Source organism: Phaethon aethereus (assembly GCF_964289735.1).
Source record: "Phaethon aethereus genome assembly, chromosome: 1".
NCBI classification, from domain to species: Eukaryota; Metazoa; Chordata; class Aves; order Phaethontiformes; family Phaethontidae; genus Phaethon; species Phaethon aethereus.
This window is the reverse complement of record NC_138575.1, coordinates 59,215,256-59,234,718: the sequence shown is the minus strand read 5'-3', so window position 1 is coordinate 59,234,718 and position 19,463 is coordinate 59,215,256. Positions and strand designations below refer to the sequence as shown.

General features: G+C 51.8%; 1 protein-coding gene across 1 annotated transcript; it reads right to left on the bottom strand.

Annotated features, from left to right (window-relative positions):
- Nucleotides 1-105: 105 nt before the first annotated feature.
- On the bottom strand, nucleotides 106-7,595 carry EIF3D (eukaryotic translation initiation factor 3 subunit D; the record flags this gene model as incomplete). The annotated part of the gene is made up of 14 exons (XM_082014058.1): nucleotides 106-257; nucleotides 1,306-1,586; nucleotides 2,588-2,730; nucleotides 3,198-3,327; nucleotides 3,521-3,606; nucleotides 4,066-4,196; nucleotides 4,451-4,598; nucleotides 5,207-5,339; nucleotides 5,558-5,670; nucleotides 5,808-5,880; nucleotides 6,379-6,464; nucleotides 6,564-6,700; nucleotides 7,098-7,143; nucleotides 7,473-7,595. 14 exons carry the CDS (start codon nucleotides 7,593-7,595, stop codon nucleotides 244-246), a joined length of 1,644 nt encoding a protein of 547 aa, XP_081870184.1. The 3' UTR covers nucleotides 106-243.
- Nucleotides 7,596-19,463: the final 11,868 nt, after the last annotated feature.

Below are 19,463 nucleotides of genomic sequence, written 5' to 3'. Positions count from 1 at the left end.
GGCCCGAGCCCTCCCGCCCCAGCGCTCGTCCCGCCCGCGGCCGCCCCGCTCGCCCCTCCCCGCGGCGCGGGAGCGCACCCCAACCCAGGCACACGCCACACAGCGTCACTGAGCATAAGTCGCTTTATTCCGCTTCGCCACCCCGCCCCCCACCGCGCCTCCGGGGAACCGCCAGGCGCGAAGGCGCCGCGGCCGAGGGCGGGGCGCCCGGGCCCTGCGGCCCCCCTCGGCTGCCTGCGGGGCTCAGCTCTCCTCCTCTGAAAGAGAAGAGAAAGAGGAATGAAGCAAAGGCAGGTGGGGAACGAAAACCACCCCCAGCCCCTCAAATAACCCCCCTCCTACAGGGAAATGCCACAAAGAACAAGAAAAAACAAGCGCGAGACTTCAGGGCACGTCATTCCCCCCCGTGCGCCCGCACCCCCACCCCCTACAGCCCTGACCACACCGACGTCACTTGCAGTTACACACTCTGCATTCTTCAGCAAGTTACACAGCGACCTAAAATTTCTGTAATAAAAACCAGAGCAGCCAGGCTAAGTTTACAGCTTAAAGATAATAAAAAAAAAAAAGGAAAGCTGGAAGGTATTTGGAAGGTATTTTTTGCATCACAGATGCAGGAGTTCCAGGTCAAACCATGTCTCGCTGATGACAGAGCACATGCAGAGCAGGCGTCAGGGATCACAGATGGTTTTAGGCAGCGAAGTGTGACAGCAGCTGTCTGCTGTGGCAGCCCAGAACTCCGCCAAAATGCCCAGACCGACCCATCAGCGATTGCTCAACTTCAGCATTCACTTTATAAAAGCCTTCCCTGAGTTGCCTCAACCAGGCTAGGTCATCATGCATTTTAAATGTGTCATTGTACAGTCGCTCCCATTTCTAAAGCGGTAGTAAAAAAAAAAATCCCAGTACCAACAGAAATTGACACCCACCCCCCCCAGGGCCTGGTGCTGTTGAATGAAGGGCTCCGTGACAAGCTCCACTGTCCCACTCGCTGCTCTGGACCTGGGTCCTCTCCCCTACCCCTGCTAAAATCAGTCCTTGCTCAGTATCCATACAGAGGCACAAAACACCTGCATTTCCAACTTGCAGCTCTTTTTTCTTCCAGAGTACTCCCAATGTCACTCACACATGCCTTTTCTACCGCCGAGTCCCATCCTTGGGACTACACCTTCTCCAACCTCACTCCTCTTGTCACTGCACTAGTCAGATCTCACCCCTTCAGATCTGGTCTTTATCGTAGGTCACCCCTTTTCATCCAGACCAGTAGATCACTTCAAAGCATAAATCACCAAGTACGCTACAAACCTTCCTCTTCCTCTTCTTCCTCCTCATCCTCTTCATCTTCATCAGAGCTGAAGGTGCCATCAGGCAAGCTGTAGATCCGGATCACCTGCTTGTTGGGGTCTTTGAGGATGAGGTACTTCCCCTCATCCAGCTTCATGCAGATGTCGATGACGCATCGCAGGATGCCCCAGGCGTTCTCTATGCTCAGGTTAATCTGGCTGGCAAACTCATTTGGCTTGAACTGCTGCGTGCCCAGGATCACGTGGCGGGCAGAGTCCTTCACATGGTAACGGGATACATACCTAAAGGAGCAAGAAGAAACCAGAGGGGTATCAGGAGATTAAGCCCAACCAGCATAAGAACACCACCAAGAAAAGCACTGTGATGTTTCGTTTTCCTTTCTGGGCTGAAAAATCCTAACACTCCAACAACGAAAGCTAAGAGGGTCTCCTAGCTACAAGCTGTCAATTGGTGATGTACCGCTACCCCAAATCAAATGGGGTGGTACAAAAGACAGAGAAGCATTAGTCCCACAGATAAAAATTAAGCAACAGCACGATTAGTGGAGAATTTGGAATTAAACAGACACAAATGCATCAGTCCATATCCAAGGATGGAACCTAGGATTGCAGAACCAGCAGAATCGAGTTAGCAAATGCCTCTTGTTAATTATCCACAGGAAAAAAAAATATTATTTTGTATATAAATATAATTATATATATATTACATATAATCAGGCATATCATCTGCTGTGAAAGCTACCACTGGGAGTCCCAGCTAGGGGACTTCACCAGCTCTGTGCTGCTGCTGCACAAAGAAACCACAGGAAAAGCACTCTGACCAGGATGCCTGGGAAACCGGATGGCTGGAAGCAGCTCACACACAAAGCAGCTCATCCCGGCCATCAACAGCGGGGCACAGACTCAACTGATTTTAAGCGACAGTTTGAAATTGTCTGTGGCAATACCTCCCCTCCATCCAATTTCTCATTAACGGGGGCACTGAGGGTCTCAGTCGAATTCCTGACAGTCACTGCATTTATTTCCCTTGTTGGCAATCTTGGCCAAGAGCCGCAGAGGCCGCCTGCCCATCACATGCATGAGGTCTCATGAGGTCAGTCACAGCGGAGGGCACACCAGCTGCACGCTGACGGGAAGCAGTAGGAGCCAAGGCTGCTGTGCTCACCGCAAGCTTTTCCCTCTTGGCCACGCAAAGCATGGGGTGATTTTATGAGTACTCATTCCACAAATGGTTCACTTTGACAGTTAAATCACGGAAAATGCACCTAAAAAACCCATCTTACCCAAGTTTAAGATATTCTGATCCAGCCAGCAGCGCACAACATGTCCAGCGGGCTAATTTGTAGCTGTTGTTTTTCAGCTCTGTGGCAATCACGGCTCCTCTCTGAGAGTCAAGCTTCTGGCGCCAATCTACTCCATTGCAATACTGAGAGGAGAATCAAAACTAGGGTCAACCTAACAAGCCAGCAGCAGACATGTCTTCAGCCATCTTGACAACATGTAGGGAAGTTTTTTCTGTCTACCTCACGATACCATACAGCAACCTACAGGGAAAGCCCTCACACCGGAAAGGGAGAAAAGCACACTGCAGAGATTGGCCAACATTTGTGACACTGTTTAGGAAGGGAAGTTTGCAAGGGAAGTGTTCACAAGGAAAACATGGGAACAGACTGGCTACCGTGCCAAACACCTGGGGACAAGAGGGTTCAATCCAGCTACTTCGCATCTGGGGGAGAATCCCATCAGCACTGCTTGTCCACCAAAGTTACGGGCCTTCTGTGGAAGGTAACCACCCGGGGGACGCTGCCAGATGTTTAGCTCGCCTGCTGTACCTGGCATGTCAGGCAGCAGTGAAGCAGTTAGAGCTAGCTTTGGGATCTTGTTCTTCCTCACCCTGGAATCCCACTCGTTCAGTGTCTTGATGTTGATGAATGACACTTCTCCATTAGCTCCTGTCATCACGCCATCATGTTCACAGCGGACAATGAGATCTATATCATCTCCCAGCTTCCACCTTCGGTATCTGACAACAAATAATCCTGTATGTTATTTCCAACCCTTGTTCTCTTCCAGATCCATGCAAGTACTCAGCAAAATTCTTTCCCTCTCTATCTGTTCACTGTCAGGACATCCAGGAATCCCTCTCATGGTAAAGCTTCTGCTAATAACACTCCTGAATCACCAAACCCGGGCATCAAGAGAGAGAGATAACATACCTGTATGCAACAGAGGCAACTTCATTTTTATCCATGTCATCCTCCACAAAGGGGTTTGGGTTTGGAAACTTGTATTTCTCCTTTCCCTGCAGAAGAAAACAGAATGGCATATCAGGAAAAAAACCTGAGGGAGCTCTCCCCTACTGGGTAAATATTCTCTTATAGCAACAGTAGCTAATTTGCCTTGTACAGAGAAATGATAAAGTATTAAGACAGCTGACGAGAAGCCTCATGTTCACATTGGTCACTTCGCTGAAAGTAGTACTTCTTGCACTCAGCTTCACTAAGTGTACTCAGAAGTCTGCCTGCTTCACTAGTGGGAGTGGGATTTCTTCTTTGTGGACTAATGATGAAAATCCTTCTACAACAAAGTCACACTGCTCACCAGAAGTAATACCACCTCTTTCAAAACTGAAAGAACATCAGCGTAACATACCACTGTCAATTAAAACACTTTTGTGCTGTATTAAAGCAGCCTTAATGAAGTCTGTTCTTGAGACTCGCTGAAACACAGACCCTAACTACCCAGCACTGCTCAACCTTACCATCCTCAGACACTGCTGGGAGAAGTTATGATTGATGTAGGTAGCTTCCATGGCAAGGTTGCGCGGAGAATTAAAGGAGTTGCCCTCTTCCTGTGGTGGTTCATTGGCTGTTTCACTCACTGTCAGGAGGTCTGGGAAGAAAATCAGACACTCGTGGTTATACTCGGGGGAGTAACGATGCCAGCTTCAATGAGTCTCTAGCCCCACGTTGGAGCAGATCAATATTAATGTTACCCCCACAGCCAGCACAGTAATCAGCTTGTTCCAGGTGTCTCAGTCTGGACACCGAGACATAGAATAAACTAAAAAAAAAAAAAAAAAAGCATAAAGGAAATCAGACTCTCTAGCTACCGTAACAGCAATTTCTTTCAGGCCTTTTCCTCACCAAAATCGGAATTGTCCCTCTTGTCAAAGAAAAGTTTGGATCCAACTCTCTGGACAATGATGTCCCAGGAATACACAGAGCGAGTGCAGCTCATCAGTGTGGCCAGGATGGCATCTGTGGCAAACACATTCCCTTGGGTCTTTGCCAGCTAGGGATACAGGAGAAGGAGAAAACTGTGTTTCAGCAACAAGAACAGACTTCCCTTACCCAGCCAAGAAAATGAGATCATTAATTTCTTCTCCTACGCTGAGGAAGCTAGACTGCTAGGTACACCACCAACTGCTAGACAAAGTGTGAGGTACCACCCAGCGATCAAGGCCCACCCTCACCCAAACAAAGAAAAAGTAAGAAATGCACTACAAAATGTGAGTTCTGTTGGGAAGACTTGGCTCCTTATTGCTGACTGGGCCAGAGAGAGAACTCTCCGAGCCTTCCTCATCTCCGAAAGCAGAAACCTCAAGAACCAGGTCTCTGACATGGAAGTTTCTTTCCCAACACAGCTCAAGTACTGCTCTGCTTGCCTTTCCAGAATTACACCTTTTCCTTGGCCAGTATTCCTAGTTTTGCATTAATCTAGCTCTGCCTTGGACCCAAGACAAATAAGGATACCAGCTAATGCTTCTTTTCCTTTGCAACCTTAGGGGTCTAGAATTTTTCTGCCCATCTCTTACTTTTGGTCTGATGGTGACAGCGGGTCTCTAACAACCGCACACACTGAGAAACACACTACTGGGTTTTACAAATCAGTAAACATACCTTTCGGATAACTGGGTCATCAGTAGTAGTGACGGTATGGAATATGCGCTTAATGCTCCTCAGTAGCTTCTCATTCCTTGTTGTAATGCGGTCAAAGGCTTTGTCATAGTATTCTAGGGCTCCACAGCACTCTCTGCAGAGGTAAGAGGACCATCTTGATACCACCTACTACAGATACCACCACCCACAGACTACATAGGACTGAGGGGCCTGCTGGCTGCTCCATTACCCTCTCCTGCTTTGGGTACCTCACTGAGAACACTGGGACTAGGCCAGGAGACACTTGCCTTCCTGCCTTCCAGATATCCTGTCCATTCAGGAAGCAAGCACACGGCTGCTTTAGGAACTCACATGTCCTGTGGCTCCGACACCTCCAGGTAGCGCATCTTCATCAGCCGGGGGAAATCCATCTCTTCTTTCACCTCCCAATCACTGCGGACTTCAACAGAGGAGTCACGAGGCTTCTGCTGTGCAGCCAGAGGTAGGACAGATAGAGAGAGAAACAGAGACACAGCATATCAGGATTTGTGAAAGGAGCTGGCCCAGGAGTGCAGCCAGAGAAAACCAAACCAACACGGGGGCAGAAAGGTTGTTATTTTACCTGTGACTTTTGGTCCCATTTCTGTCTCACTCCAAACTGCTTCTGAAACTTCTTTTGTAGGCGCAAACGATCTCTGAAATAGCAAACAGGAGGAAAGCCATGAAAAGCAGCTCTCTATTCCTACGTGCCACAACCATTCCTACACTTCCAAATTACCACCAGAGGACCAATGCTTTTAGGCACCAAGCTGCTGAAACATTTGCTGAGCTGTCTGTTGATCAAGATGCCCGAGACATTAAAAACTCCATTCTTTACTCTGAGCAGCCCTTTAAATAATTTTCATCTCCAAAGACTGCAACAGTGTTTTCAGAAAGGGTACGCTCTGCTTTAATATACCATGTTTACTTTCTAAACATGATTCAAAAAATCCTTCTAAATTCTTAGACAGCTATTGGAAACCCATTCTTATAACTGCCAGTGACATCAGCAGAACATAGGACTGAAATATCCTGAAATTATTCTTTGCTGACTGCTCATTCTAGTGAGTTCTGTTATAGTAACTCACAAATTTATCAACAGTATGTTCACACACTCAAACCCAAGTATGGGATGCTCATATTTGCAGCCTCACCTCTCCTTCTGTTTGGCACTCTTTGGCAGCGTCTGCATGCTGAACTGCAGCATGTTCCGACGGTCCTTATCTCTCCGAAGGTTCCTCTGCAGAAATGAAAGAAAGAAAAAAAAGAACATTTTAGTAACAAAATAATTCCATGCTGCCAAAGCTCTCCTTTGAGCCTATTCCTGAAAACACGTTACCTGCGCAAATCGCATACGATTCCTCTGGTATGCCGTTTTCTGCGTTCGTGCTGTATCCACCAGCTGGAAGCTAGTCTCATCCTCCTCATGGAAATAGGCATATTGGCTTCCGCCACCAAACTGTGACGAATACTTGTCTGCAAATAAGACAAGCATCTTGTCACCAGGCTTCTAGGAAAAAACCCCTGACGCTTCGCCCCCTTCTCCTCCCAAATTCCCCCTAGCTACCTTCACCTAAGTCTTATGCGTAAACTGGGACTCTTGCCTTATGCCTGCATGTTTCCTCCCCCCTCCAAACCTCCCTGAGCAGCCCCAGTCATGAGGCAGTACAAAAAACAGGAGTAAGCCCTAAGGACAGGGAGAGCCCCATGGAGCTCTCCCCAGGGTGAGGCACTCTTCCTAATTTAAGAAGCCTCTCTTGCTGAGGTGCGCAGGTAACGACGAGAGTGGGTGTGAGACATGAAAGCAGGAATGATGCTTGAAGAAAACTTTGTATGAAATAAACCACAGGAACAGCCACCAGACAACACGTACTTGTATATCTTTTATCCTGATACGTGGCTCCTGTCCAATCAGCCACCTAAGGACAAGCATAAACAATCAAAATAAGTGAGTATTAACATGACATTTCCCCCCCATCTCTGACTTTATATATGCAGGACTTCAAGCAGCAGACGCAAACACTGCTGTATGCTCCAGAACTGATCCTTTCAACTCCCACCTCCACTTGCCAGCCCTGCTAATTGTTCACAACTGCGCTAAGTGTTAGCATGCACTGCAACAGATGTCAGAAAAGCAGCCATGGTAGCAAGAATCAAAAACCGGTGGCAGCATGTAGAAGTGGGACGCCGGAAGGCACACAGGGCTCGTTCGGCAGCAACTCAGCACGCCATGGCACGACTGAGGTACCTTTCCCAGGCGGTCTCCTTTACTGAAGGGCTGGTAGGGCATGTCCCTGAACTGCTCGGGCACGGCGCAGGGGCCCCAGCCGGAGGGGTTGTCCTGGATCACGGGTGTCACAAACTTCGCCATTTTTAAAATTTCTAGAGGGAAGAAAAAGCAAAAAATAAACCCCAAACCCGCAACTACCGCACGGCAAGCCCCACCGCACGCCGCGGTGCGACACCGGGAACCGCGGCCTTGCCTCGGCACAGTCCAGGGCGCGGTGTCACCGTGAGGGGAGGGCGGGGAGGCCACCTCCGCCAGCCGCACCCGCACCGAGCGCAGCGGCCGGGGTAGGACGGGAGTCTCGGTCGCCGCTGCCACTCTGTTGTAGGGGGAGGGGCGGGGACCCGGCTCCCACCGGAACCGGTGGCAGCGCCGGGGCGGGGCCGGGGGTCCCGATGCTCGCGGGCGGGTGCCGGTAGGACCGGGGGCCGGCCCCGGGGCGGCCCCAGCGCCTCCCTCACCTGCACGACCCCGTCACGGCCCCGATGGCGGCAGATGCAGCGGCAACGGCGGGCGAGGAAAGAGGCCGCGCGCAGCCCCGGCACCCCCCCCCTTTGCACGTCAGCGCCGCGCGACAGCAACGCTGCCGAGCGCTACTGTCGTAAAATTATAGCTATTAAAAAAAAAGCTGCAAAGGAGCAGAGCGCGGCTGCCGTAAAGCGCCTGTTTCGCAGAGTGCGCGGTACGTCACGGCCATAGAGCTGCAGGAGGGCCGGGCTAGAAAAGCCGCGGCGTGCGGCGGGCGGACGCGAGCGCCTTTGTGCCACATTCCGCCGGTGTCCCGGCGGGCTGCAGGGCCCGCGCCGAGCGTGGCGGCTGTGGTGGCTGGCGGCGGCCGCCGAGCCTCGACCTCTGGCCAACGTATCCGTGGCAGCCGGAGTTTCCTCCCGTGGCCGGCTTCGTGGCCGAGGGTGTTGGAGCCGCCTGTCCCAGCAGCTGAGGGGCCGTGGGGTGCCAGCCCAGTGGGGAGGGTGCAGGGGCCCACGCATGCCGTTAAGCTGCATCCTGCGTGGTGTGTGCCCAGGTCGAGCTGGTCTGTCTCCTGCTTTGTTGTGCCATTTGTCGTGACAGTATAATTTACCGAAATTTTGCCCCCTTTTAATTACCACTTAATAACAAAAATGCATAGGAGTGGGAAGAGAGTGATGTTAATGATAGTAAATTTGCCCTATCGATGGAAGAGCTTGGGTTCAGCTTTTAGGTAGAAAAGCCGGGGGAGACACATGACTATACCATTGGGTTTGTAGCCAGCTGTCACAAAGAGGAAGAAAACATTGTTTTCTGTGTCTGCTGAAAGTACGACAGCTCAAACAAACAATGGTGAGGTGTCAGAAATGTCTTCTCCAGCAGTAATGATCGATTAAACTTCCTAAAAACATGGAACTTCTTTTAGCAGAAGTATTTAAGCCTACAGCATGCAAATGTCTGTTAGGAATGGTTTTGGTGTAATTGACTTGCCCAATAGCAGTGGGATGATGGGATAGGTTGTCTAAGAAACTTCCTCCTGCTGTTTATCCTCTGCTGATATGAAGGTACCTTGGGCTTTGTGACCACACAAGGGACTGCCCAAGCTCAAGAATATGTTTTTTTTTTTCATTTGGAAGAACTTGAATTCAGATTATCTGGCGTAAAATCATGTATTGGAGGAATACTAATCCTCGGCTTAGTCAAATGAAGACTTCAGATACTAGTGTGCAGTTGCCCGTCTGGTTGTGCCAGGTTGTTCTACAGATATGAGACGGAGTAACTGTGAAGTCTGGTAGGTAAATTCCTGCTTCACAGATAAAAATGGAGATAGAAGTTAAGAGATGTATGACTTTGATAAAGAACAAACTTACAGGATGCTAGACAAGAAGTATATTGATAAGGCCATGTGTCAGAAGAGGAAGCATGATTTAATGGTTTGCCTCTTAATTTTCACACACACAGAGCCTCCTGAAATAGAAATGTATTCCAAACTATGCAATGGTTTTGCAAAAAGCGGGTACTTTTCAGGTTGTTGTTGTATGATCATTCAACTGACTCTGTGTTTTAGAGGATGTTACAAAACATTTGACTTTGAGACGTAAAGATGTGTGAAGAACTGGAATTGCAGTTGTTCTTGCTGTGTTCACAATATGGTATTCAAGGTTTTGCATTGTCCCTGATGGCCTTCCTTGACCTGCTGGAGGGGAGACCTAGGTCTGGAAGTTAGGATTGAACCCTACAGCCTCCCTAGGAGACCGTGAACCAGTCATTTAATACAGCATGAGCCTCAGATCCCCGTCTCTGTAATTAGGATAATATTTCTTCCCTTCTCAGGGGGTGAGGGCAATAAAGGCAATAAATAATCATTAAATCTCAGATGTTCACATGCTAGAGTGAGTGTAATTTTCTCTACTACTAAAAAGAGTAGGGTGCAGTTTACAGATCTCTTCAGCTCACAGGCTAAATACTAACTCTTCAAGAGTACTTTACTGTGTGTCTTTTAGCTAGATCAATATTTTTCAGGCAGAGAGGTGTGCATTTTCTCCTTTATTTACCACTTGTAATTCTTCCTTGAGAAAGAACCGGAGCCGCAGCAGTCTCTGCTTTGCCAAGACACCTTGCCATTAATCAGAAGTGGGATTATTAAAGCACTTTTCCCTGCTAGCGAAAAAATCCACTTATAGAAATACAGTTTATAAAATACAATTTGTAACTGTCTCACCTAAACAGCCTTTTTGGAGACAAACATCATTAGTGCTGGAACTGCCTTGCCGGTCGCTGGCGGTGGCTTGATGCGATCCCAGTTCCAGGCAACTTCTGCAGCGCCCGTCTCTCACCCTCCTGAGCTGGGGCAGTGGGCTGAATGGGCTCAGGGGGGCTGGCTGCTTAGGAGGTGGTGATAAAAGGAGCAAGAAGTTCTGAAGAGAAAAATGAACTAAGGAATGAATGAAGAGAAGCAACGACAATACAGGCTGATAAACCAAAATCCCTTCCTTCCCATGGCTTCCTCTTCACTTCGAAGCCTGCATGAGGTGCTTACAAGAGAATGTAACATTTCTGCTGTCTCCCAGAGATGATAGACCATGTGCAGATTTGGCTTAGCTCATCAAACTACCTTTTCTGGGTACAGAGTTGGGTGTAGGCGTGGGTCAGAGGAGAGAGCGTGTGTAGGGAGTGGCCGGTGCAGCATAAATGCTCCTCTGGGCACAAACGTAACCTTCCAGTTTCTTAACAAGGGGAAGAAAGATTCTAAGAAAAAAGTCCAGTCTTGAATGGGATGAGATTTTCTGCTACATTTAGGTCAAACTTACTAGAAGAGGAGAGCGACCGGGTCCATCTCTCTTTCCACTTCACGCCCGGCACTGTGTGCGCCGCTCATCTGGTCTTGCTGACCCCGTGCGCCGCTGCTGCAAGTGATTCGCCGCCTGGCCTCTAGTTTTCATTAAAGGCACGTGAGATACACCGTTTCCCAGAAAAGTGCTCAAAATACACTTGCTTGCAATCATTTGATCCTTGATCCATAATTTCAGTTCATCAGTTAATTAATCACTTAATCAGTTAATAAGGCTAATCACTCTTCCCTGGAAGATGCTCATGAGAACAGTCATGATAAATTGCTCCCATCTGGTTTTCTGTTCTTGTTTCCCACTTCTCTGTTTTTGGGCTCTGCACTCGTGTTAGCAGGTCTGTAAAAGAGGGGCTCGTTCTGGCACTGTGGCTGTTCCAGTCCAAAATGTTCAACTGCCATCAGCCTCCTCAGCAGTTCGGGGCTCGTCAGAGAGCTGTTGCTGGCTCTGCATTGAGCAGCAGCCTCCTCCTGCTGAGCAAGAACAATATGCAGCTCAAGTAGTGTCACCAGAGGTTTGTCAGGTTTAAATGAAGGAAAGCAAACCATCCACTCATTAGGGCCCCTTCGTAGAAGATAGATCACCTTTGCCTTGACTGAAGATGCCTTGGAAAGCCTTAAGACAGGGGTTGCTTTCCAGCTGTGACTGTACTTCCACCCAAAGAGGCAGCTGAGGACTGGAAGACTAAACATTAAAACACTATTTTCCAGAAGTTCCTTTTCTCATTCTTATAACAAATGCATCAAAAATAGTCAGCTGGGTTCTTTTTCCTCACTAAAAAACAAACACACCGTATGCCTGTGCCATATGCTTAGTTTCCACTGCCCTGTGCTTCCTGACAAACCCAGAAACCGAGGGAAATAGTCTTCAGCCTTAACACCTTCCCCCTGCGGAGAAGCCTGACGTTTACACACCTCTTCAGGTCAGACCCTTCTTCTGAAGTCATTGTCATCAACTTTAAAGCAGCAAAACTCACTGCTGGCTCCTGGGCTCTCATTGCAACCATCCTTGGCTGTATATGAACTGGCTCCTGCCCCAGGCCAGTGTTCACAGGCTGGGAAGCCCTCCGTCCTTCCCTGGCCTTCCTCTTCACATTCCACCTTTCCCGTTGCACTTCTTTTATCTGCTGCCTCAGTCTGCTGTTCCCCCAGGCCAGGTGCTTTGCTGCATGCAACGTGTGGCTTCCTTTCCAGTGCCTTCATCGTTCTCCCAGGTGCCCCGGAGGCTGAACTCTAAATATTCCCTCCTTGCCTGGCAGTTGCTTGCCAGTTTTTGGGGGGAAATGATCAGATTTTCAGGAACCCTAGAAAAATGGCCATAAAGCAACTTTACTGTTCATGTGCTGCGAATCTGATTTTTAATTTGCTGCCTGTGCAATCCAGCAGGGCTGGGAGCAGGTGGCACCTGGCGGATTTGCTGCATGTGTTCAGACCAGCCATGTCTGTACAGTAAGGTTCACGCAGGGCATGTGCTGAGTTTATTATTCTTGGTAGCAGATAGTGCTTTCACTGCGAGGCTTTCTCCCTCTTCCTTCTCCTGCCATGCTGAGCACTTCCCACAGCTGCTGGGCCAGACTGTCTTGCCCTCAAGGACAGACAGAAACCTGGCAAGGGCTAGGCTTCCCCTTCTTAAACCGTGTTGCTTCTGTAGGCTGGGCTCAGAGCTGGGCCTTGCATTGTCTGCTCCTTCCATACTACCAGGAAAAGCCACAAATGTATGGTGCACCCAAAAATTATCTTTCTCTGAATTAGTGCTGTCTCTTGCCTGGCTTTGACTGTTTTTACCACCAGTGTCAAATATTTCCCAAGGCTTCTGTAGCTTTGACCATCAGGGCCTGGACCACATGTACCGTTGAAGAGGCAGTGTGTATCACGCTCCGTCCTCATCCTCGTCTGCCAAACACTGCCCTTTCCAGAGCTGTAGAAGGAGCCCAGGTCTGGCTGTCTCCCTGCAAACTGTCAGCAAGATTGCCTCCTTTGATCTGCACTCAGCTCTGGATTTTATCCCAGCAGCCAACAGGCTAATTCCACAAGTTTATTCTACCAAGCTCAATTAGAGCAGCTGGCGCCGGCAGCATCCCTGCTGGCTCCGAGCCTGCAGAAGGAGAGAAAGGCTGGTGCAGCGGCTGGGGTATGAGCTTGGGAGTCCACAAGCTGAGTTGCAAATCCCCACCCTGTGGCTGTCCTCCAGGCTGCCCCAGAACACTTCTCCAGTGGGAGCTTGGCACCTCCATGCTGTGCAGGGAGGGACAACAGCTGGCAACATGGGCTTTCTTGCCCTTGCCCACCACAGAAGCACCCACATTTATTTCCTTCAACGTCATCAGCATTACAGTAACCTCCGTGAAAAATCAGAATCTTCTGGGGCTAAACATGCTCTGCAAATGCTCCTGCCTGGCTGGTCCCTCCTCTGGAAAGCTTGCTGTTTATGCCAGCCAGGCAAAGAGGTCTAAGCAGGACATCAGGAGGCAGAAGAGAGTCCAAACGATTTGTGCTAGGGAGCAGAATCAAACCCCATTTGCGCAAGACCTAGTTATCAAGGCAGTAAGGAGTGGAACGCAGATGCTACCTATGTATAACATGCTGTTTGCCTCCCAGGGACTCTCTGGGAAGTCCTCACAAAAGAGAACAGCGGCAAGGGATGCACAGCAGCCCAGAGAGCCTGTGGTTGCCATTTCCTTCCCTGCCCCTCAGTAAGTCAGAGATGGGCCTGGCCGACACGCTTGGCTGGGGACAAATGTCCCTCTCGGGGTACAGTGAGTGCAGAGCCTCGGGGCTATTCCTTTTTCTCCTCTTGAGCAGATTTCAGTGCCATCTGCTCTCTTCTGTCTTTGGAGGAGTCAGCCATGTGCTTTTGTCCCTTCTGGCAAAGCCGTGCTGCGTATGTCCCCCATCGGGCGTCAGGCACCTCGAGGCAGCCGGGAAGGATGCACACTCTCAGCCTTGCTCCAGAAAGCTCCCACTGCAGCAGCCCAAGGTCTGTCTTTCTCTCCTCTTCCCTGTCTGCAGCCTGTCCCTCTGGATGAGATACTTGCTCCCAAGGTCGCAGCTGATTCCCAAGGTCGGGTCTAGGCTTTGCTGTGGCCTGTACAGGAGGGGCTGGGAACAGGCTGGGGCTGGGAAGGGACCTTGCCTGCACCACTCACTCCTCAGAAGGAGCCATGGGCAGCAGTAAGCCCTTGGGGGAGAGCAGCAGGGGCAGGAGGAGATGTGGGGCAGCCACGGGGTTCCTGACTTGGGAACTGCTCCGTGGGATTGCTCTTTTCTCTGCATGTGTCAAGTATCTCCCTTTTAAACACCTCTGGATGATCTCTGGCCTGGCACCAGCCAGAGACCAGAGGAGCTGAACAATTTAGGGAAGGAGAGATGAAGAGGCTTGCTGATGGCAGGCGGCTTGCTGATGGCAGTCAGCTTGCTGGGACATGCTGCGTTGAACCTCACGGCCACACCAAGCTCAGGGTAAGAGCTTTGTTGTCTGGCCTCTCCTCCTAAAATCATACCTGCCCCTGTGCTGGCTGGAGCCTGTCCCAGGTCAGAGTGAGCTGAACACCCACATTCAGGTGAGTTACATCGTTGTGCCTCCTCTGACCTTTTCTGCTGATAGGAGAGGGGGAATGAGGGGAAGCAGGTAGTGAGGAGCCCTGGCAGGCTGGAGATGGTCCCTGGCCACCCCTGTGCACCAGTGGGACACCGGGTAAGGGTCCCACTGCCACGTCTCCTGCTGGAGCTGTGCGGCTGCTCCGGCTCCCGCACAGTGTGGTGTTGAGACTCTGCTGCTGTGCTGAGCTCGTCCCACGGGATGGCACTGCCTGCTCAGCAACGGGCAGCCAGGCCGGCTCTCCTGGCAGGCGTAAATTCAGCAAATTAAACGGTGGTGGCAGATTCTGATTGATGGGTCCCTAGAGAGCAAAGTCTCTTGTTTTCTCCATCCCTGAGGGGCTCAGGAGCAGCAGGAGGAGCAGCAGCAATAAAAACTCTTTCCCAAGCCCAGTGCTTTGCCCTTGTGGATCTGTTTTTGGGACTCAGCCCATACCTGTATATCTTGACCCCTTTGCTGAAGCTGCCGGTGCCGGGCCAACCGGCTCCTTCACTGTGGACTTTCTGCAATGTCAAGAGCTGACCACTGCGGCGGACACCGAGGCCGCTTGGTCCAAGCCCTCCTTGCATACATGAGCTGTTGCACTCTTGTCGCTCTGTGCCCGGGGTGCAAGGCCCGGAGGTTGCAATAAAATGCAAGTGAAATGAGGCCAGCAGAGTTTGGCGTCATTCGCACGTTACTCCGCTCTGCGGTGCAAAACTGGCACAAATGACAACGCTCTGCCAGAATGGTTTACGTCTGTGGTGGCTCTGCCAGAGCCAGGTCAAAGCTGGGATTTGCAGCCCGGGAAGACGAGGGCCGGTGAGCACCCACCCGCCAGTATCCTGCCTCTGCTGCTGTTCCCCCACGGAGTAGTGTGGCCCATCAGGGGCCTGGCTCCTCCTGTGGGGTCCTGTGGCCCCATGCCCAGCAGGTCCCCAGCACCCCTCTGCCAGTTGGTGGTTGATGGCTCTGGGTCAGGGCATCCACCATGGATGCTGGGATGTCACAGATGTCTGCCCTACTCGTGTGGGCACAGATTCCTGACAAAAGACCTTTTTAGGACCTGTCCCATGTCCTGGCGACAGGTTCCTATCCCCTCTCCAGGGCTGGAGGGATGTTCCTCCTCTCTGTGGGGGATTTTGGCTGCACGGCTGCTCTGAAGCTCTGCGGAGCCATCAAAACGCAGTGCTGGTGTGCTTGGTTTGGTCAGGACTTCTTGTAAATGCCCCACCTGGGTGAAGAGCAGCATACTGGGCAGCAGTCCCTACGGGGTCCAGCTCCGTGCCTCAGCTTAGCGAGATGGTTGACTTGTTCTCTGCTCTTGAAGGGAAAACTCAGACTGGTGGCATTTAATTCATATTCCCTTAATCTGTATAGGTCCTTGGCTACTCTTAAAATATACCCTCCCTCTGCCTCCCTTCCCTACCAAAACTGTTGCCTCCTTTTTCTGTCTCACCAGAGGGTGTCCAGAAGGGCCTGGGGAGAGGAGAAGCCCCCAGCAGCTGGAAGGCACCTGTGGAGGGGATGCCAAGTCACCTGGAGCCACTTCTAACCTTGGACAGACCTCCAGGACATTCAGCTGGCCTGCCCTTTGCCAGCCTTGCTCTTCCAGTGGCTTTCATTAGGTTGACTGTACCTCCTCACAGACCCACTTTCTCCATCAGCTCTCCTTCCTGAGCCTTTCTCCTTCCTTGGCCTCAGTGTTTGGCTTTGGAAAGGTGAGATATGTGGCTGTCTTTCTCCCCCATGTCAGTCCTCACACGCAAGCGAGACAGTAGGCTTGTGTGTCTGATGCTTGGACTCTCTCTGTAGTCATTTGGCACTAAAAATTATCTGCAGAGAAAAGTACTGGGCTCCATACCTGGGTCTTAATTTCCGCCCTCACCAAACCATTATTACTAATTACCGCTCTTAGGTGTTTAAACCATTTCAATGATGATGTTAAATGCCTGGTGTTAATTTAATAGCCAAGTATCTGAGTTTCCCCACATGCAGAGCTCTCAGAGCGTCTCTCATGGAAGCCAAGCCCAGCCGGCCCTGGCTGTGGTCCATACGAGAGAGGCAGCAGAAGAGTGATGAGGACACATTAACAGCAAACCCACCAGCACCATGAGCCGGGCATTACTCAGCAGGAAGCATTCCCTCGCCCTGTACCGTCCCCCAAAGGGAGCCCCCTCTTTGGCCACGCTGCCTCTGCAGTGAGGGAAGACCTGGCACCGCTGCCAGCACCAGCTGGCATCCCTTGAGCAGAGCATGCCCTCTCGAGCTTCATCCTTCGATGGAGCCATCCTAGGGGATAGCTCCATCTGAGCAGGGCAGTACCTTCCCTGGCAGATGCCCTGCCTGCCTTCCACCCATCCCTGGCCAGTATTTGAGAGTGTGTCCTCAGCTTTGGAGGGGGGGCTGCCAGAAATCAGCCCCATGCAGGGCTAGGCACTGCTTCCCTCCAGCACCTGAAAGCAGGTAATGACCATTGCCCACAGAGAGGTCCCGGAGCCAGGGTGTGACGGGCACCTGGCTGAAGGCATCAGACCAGGCTTCACCTGCTGCCTCTCTACTCCCACCGTGCTGCAAAGGGCCTGCCGGCTCTCCTGCCCCACTGCTGGGACTTGGAACTGGGGCAGGGGGACTTTTCCAACCCAAATATTTTAACTGACCTCTCAGTCACAAGTCTCTGGCATCAGTGACTCTGGAGAAGACCCTGGTGCCCTGCCCACTCCTGGTGTACCCAGGGCCTGCCAGAGCACACAGCCAGCTCTGGGAGAAGCAAGCAAGTGGCATGGGGAGCACTGAGACCCGGGGGAAGCATGGAATAACGTTTTAGGGTCTCACACACACTGAAGCATTCATGCGCTCTCTGGGAGAGAGGGGGAATGAGGACTCCTGCCCACGCACAAGCACTTTGCTTTCAATGCTTCCCCTTTAAGACATCACTTAATATAACAGACTAATTAGTTAATGTTTGTAAAGTGCTTTGAACATGAGAAGTGCTGTGTAAGTGCTGAGTATTAGTATTAATTATGATGGCATGGAGGCTGGCCGCGTCTGAGCAGCAATCCCCACACCTAATTTCAGGCCGGTGCTGTTTCCCTGCCTCGCCCCCTCCATTGCCCCATCCGCTAAAAGCCAGAAGGAGGAGGAGAGAAGCAGAGAGGAAAAAGTAAGGCCATCTGCACCCTGCAAGGAAGGAACACCTTGTGGAGTCATGTAGGGGGGCTGAGCCATGCAACCCCTCCGCTCCAGGCAGGGCATCACCTGGGAAGTGGGATCCCATCTCCCCAGTGCCCCACTGGCATGGGGGGCGACACGAGGGATCACCCTCTTGCCCCCAGCTCTGCAGCGTGCTGGGGTTGGAAACATCGCAGGGAGGATGGAGAAGATGCAGGGGTGTTTCTCCAGCTCCACCCATGCCTGGATGGGGGCACCCAGCACTCGGTGCTGCTTCAGAGCCAGGCAAGGGGATGAGGTGGGGTGAGAAGGTTTTGGGGTCTGTGAGCTAGACAGGACGGGGAGGCGGCTGCATGCTAGACGTGCGTGTGGCAGGGCTGGGAGCTCCCCGGCGTCCCCCCAAGCCAGTGCCTGTCCCGCTTTGCTGCCTCTCCCCTCCTCCTGCCCTCCTTCTCGGTGAGGCTGCTCCCAGGAAGGGTCCCCAGAGGAGGAGCAGAAATGGGGCGGCGGGTGCCCCCAATTACCTCGTCGGGGAAGCGTCCCACCGGCCGGCCCGGGGAATGTGCGTGCTGACAGGCATGCCGGGGAGGTGCGGGGTGGGCGTGAGGTGCTACTGGGTGCCCAAAGGAGAGGGGTTAGCTGGAGGGGGTCAGGCTGGAGGGGGAGCCAGGGACGGCCAGAGTGGGAGTCCACAGGTGCCAGCTGGGGGATCCGGCTGCTGAGCACTGGTACTGACCTGGGTGAGGCAGGGAAGGCTCGGTCCTGTGACCTCACTGCAACCCATCGGTATCTGCCGGGTGTGCCTCCACCCTGCTGCCCGCCTGCTGCTGCCGAATTAGCCCCCCTGGCCCCACCTTCTTGTTCAGCTCATGGTCTTGCTCGCCTACCACGGGTCAGACCATGGCTGCACTTCAGAGGGGCTTTGTCACTCAGGTGGCTGCCCTTCCCCATCACTCCTCTGAGCTGGTGGTGACAGAGTCTGGTGGGGATCCTGGTCTGCTCCAGAAAGCCATGGAGGGTCCCACAGTCAGCAGGAGCCCAGCGGAGGGCGAGGGGATCTCGGGATGTTGGTGGCACCCCTGCCGCCGGTGGTGGGGTGGGAGGTGAGGGGGCATGCCGGGAGCCCGGTCCCCTTCACAGGGCTCTCACCTCCCTGTCCTGCTGCCACCTCACCCGTTTCTGTGTCTGCAGCTCTGGCTGTAAGTAAATCCCCCCTGCGGGCTCTGACACCAAGCATTTCCACCAGGCAGCCACTGCCAACCCAGCTACTGAGGAAATGGCCAGAAATCCCGTGAGTGGCTGAACAAAACCCCAAAACAACGTTAGGCCCACTTTCTTTTCTCTTTCCTTTCTGAGCCCTCAAGCCTGTGCAAATTCTGAGCTCGCTGGTGGTTCTTGGCTTGCCACCACGAGAGCCGCTGCCTTCAGGTAGGAGTTGGGGCATCATCCCTTGCGGTAACACCAGCCCGGGAGGAACGGGACAGGAGGGGCAATGCTGGGGGCTAAGCAAGGGCTGCCGCAGATGTTTTGGAGGGCAGCAGGGAAAGCTCACACGTGTGACTTGAGTTTAGCCACACTTACTTCAAAAACAGCTATGGCAAAGCCCTCTCCTCTCGCCTTGTCCTTCCTCCTCGTGTCTCGAAGACCGGCTTGAGAAAAGCAGAAGCAGCAAAACCGTCCAATGAATCACCAAAGACGACAAAGCTGTCTGCAATAGTTGTCTCTCTTGCTGGGTTTCCAGGTACCCCTCCGGCACAGTGGGACAATAAATCCCTCCAGTAAATCCACATAAACGAGGACCAAGTTATAAAAAAAAAATCTTTATTTCATGTACCAGGATTTTTTTTTTTTGTCATTTTCTCTTTTTAAAATTTTTTTTCTTTTTAACAGT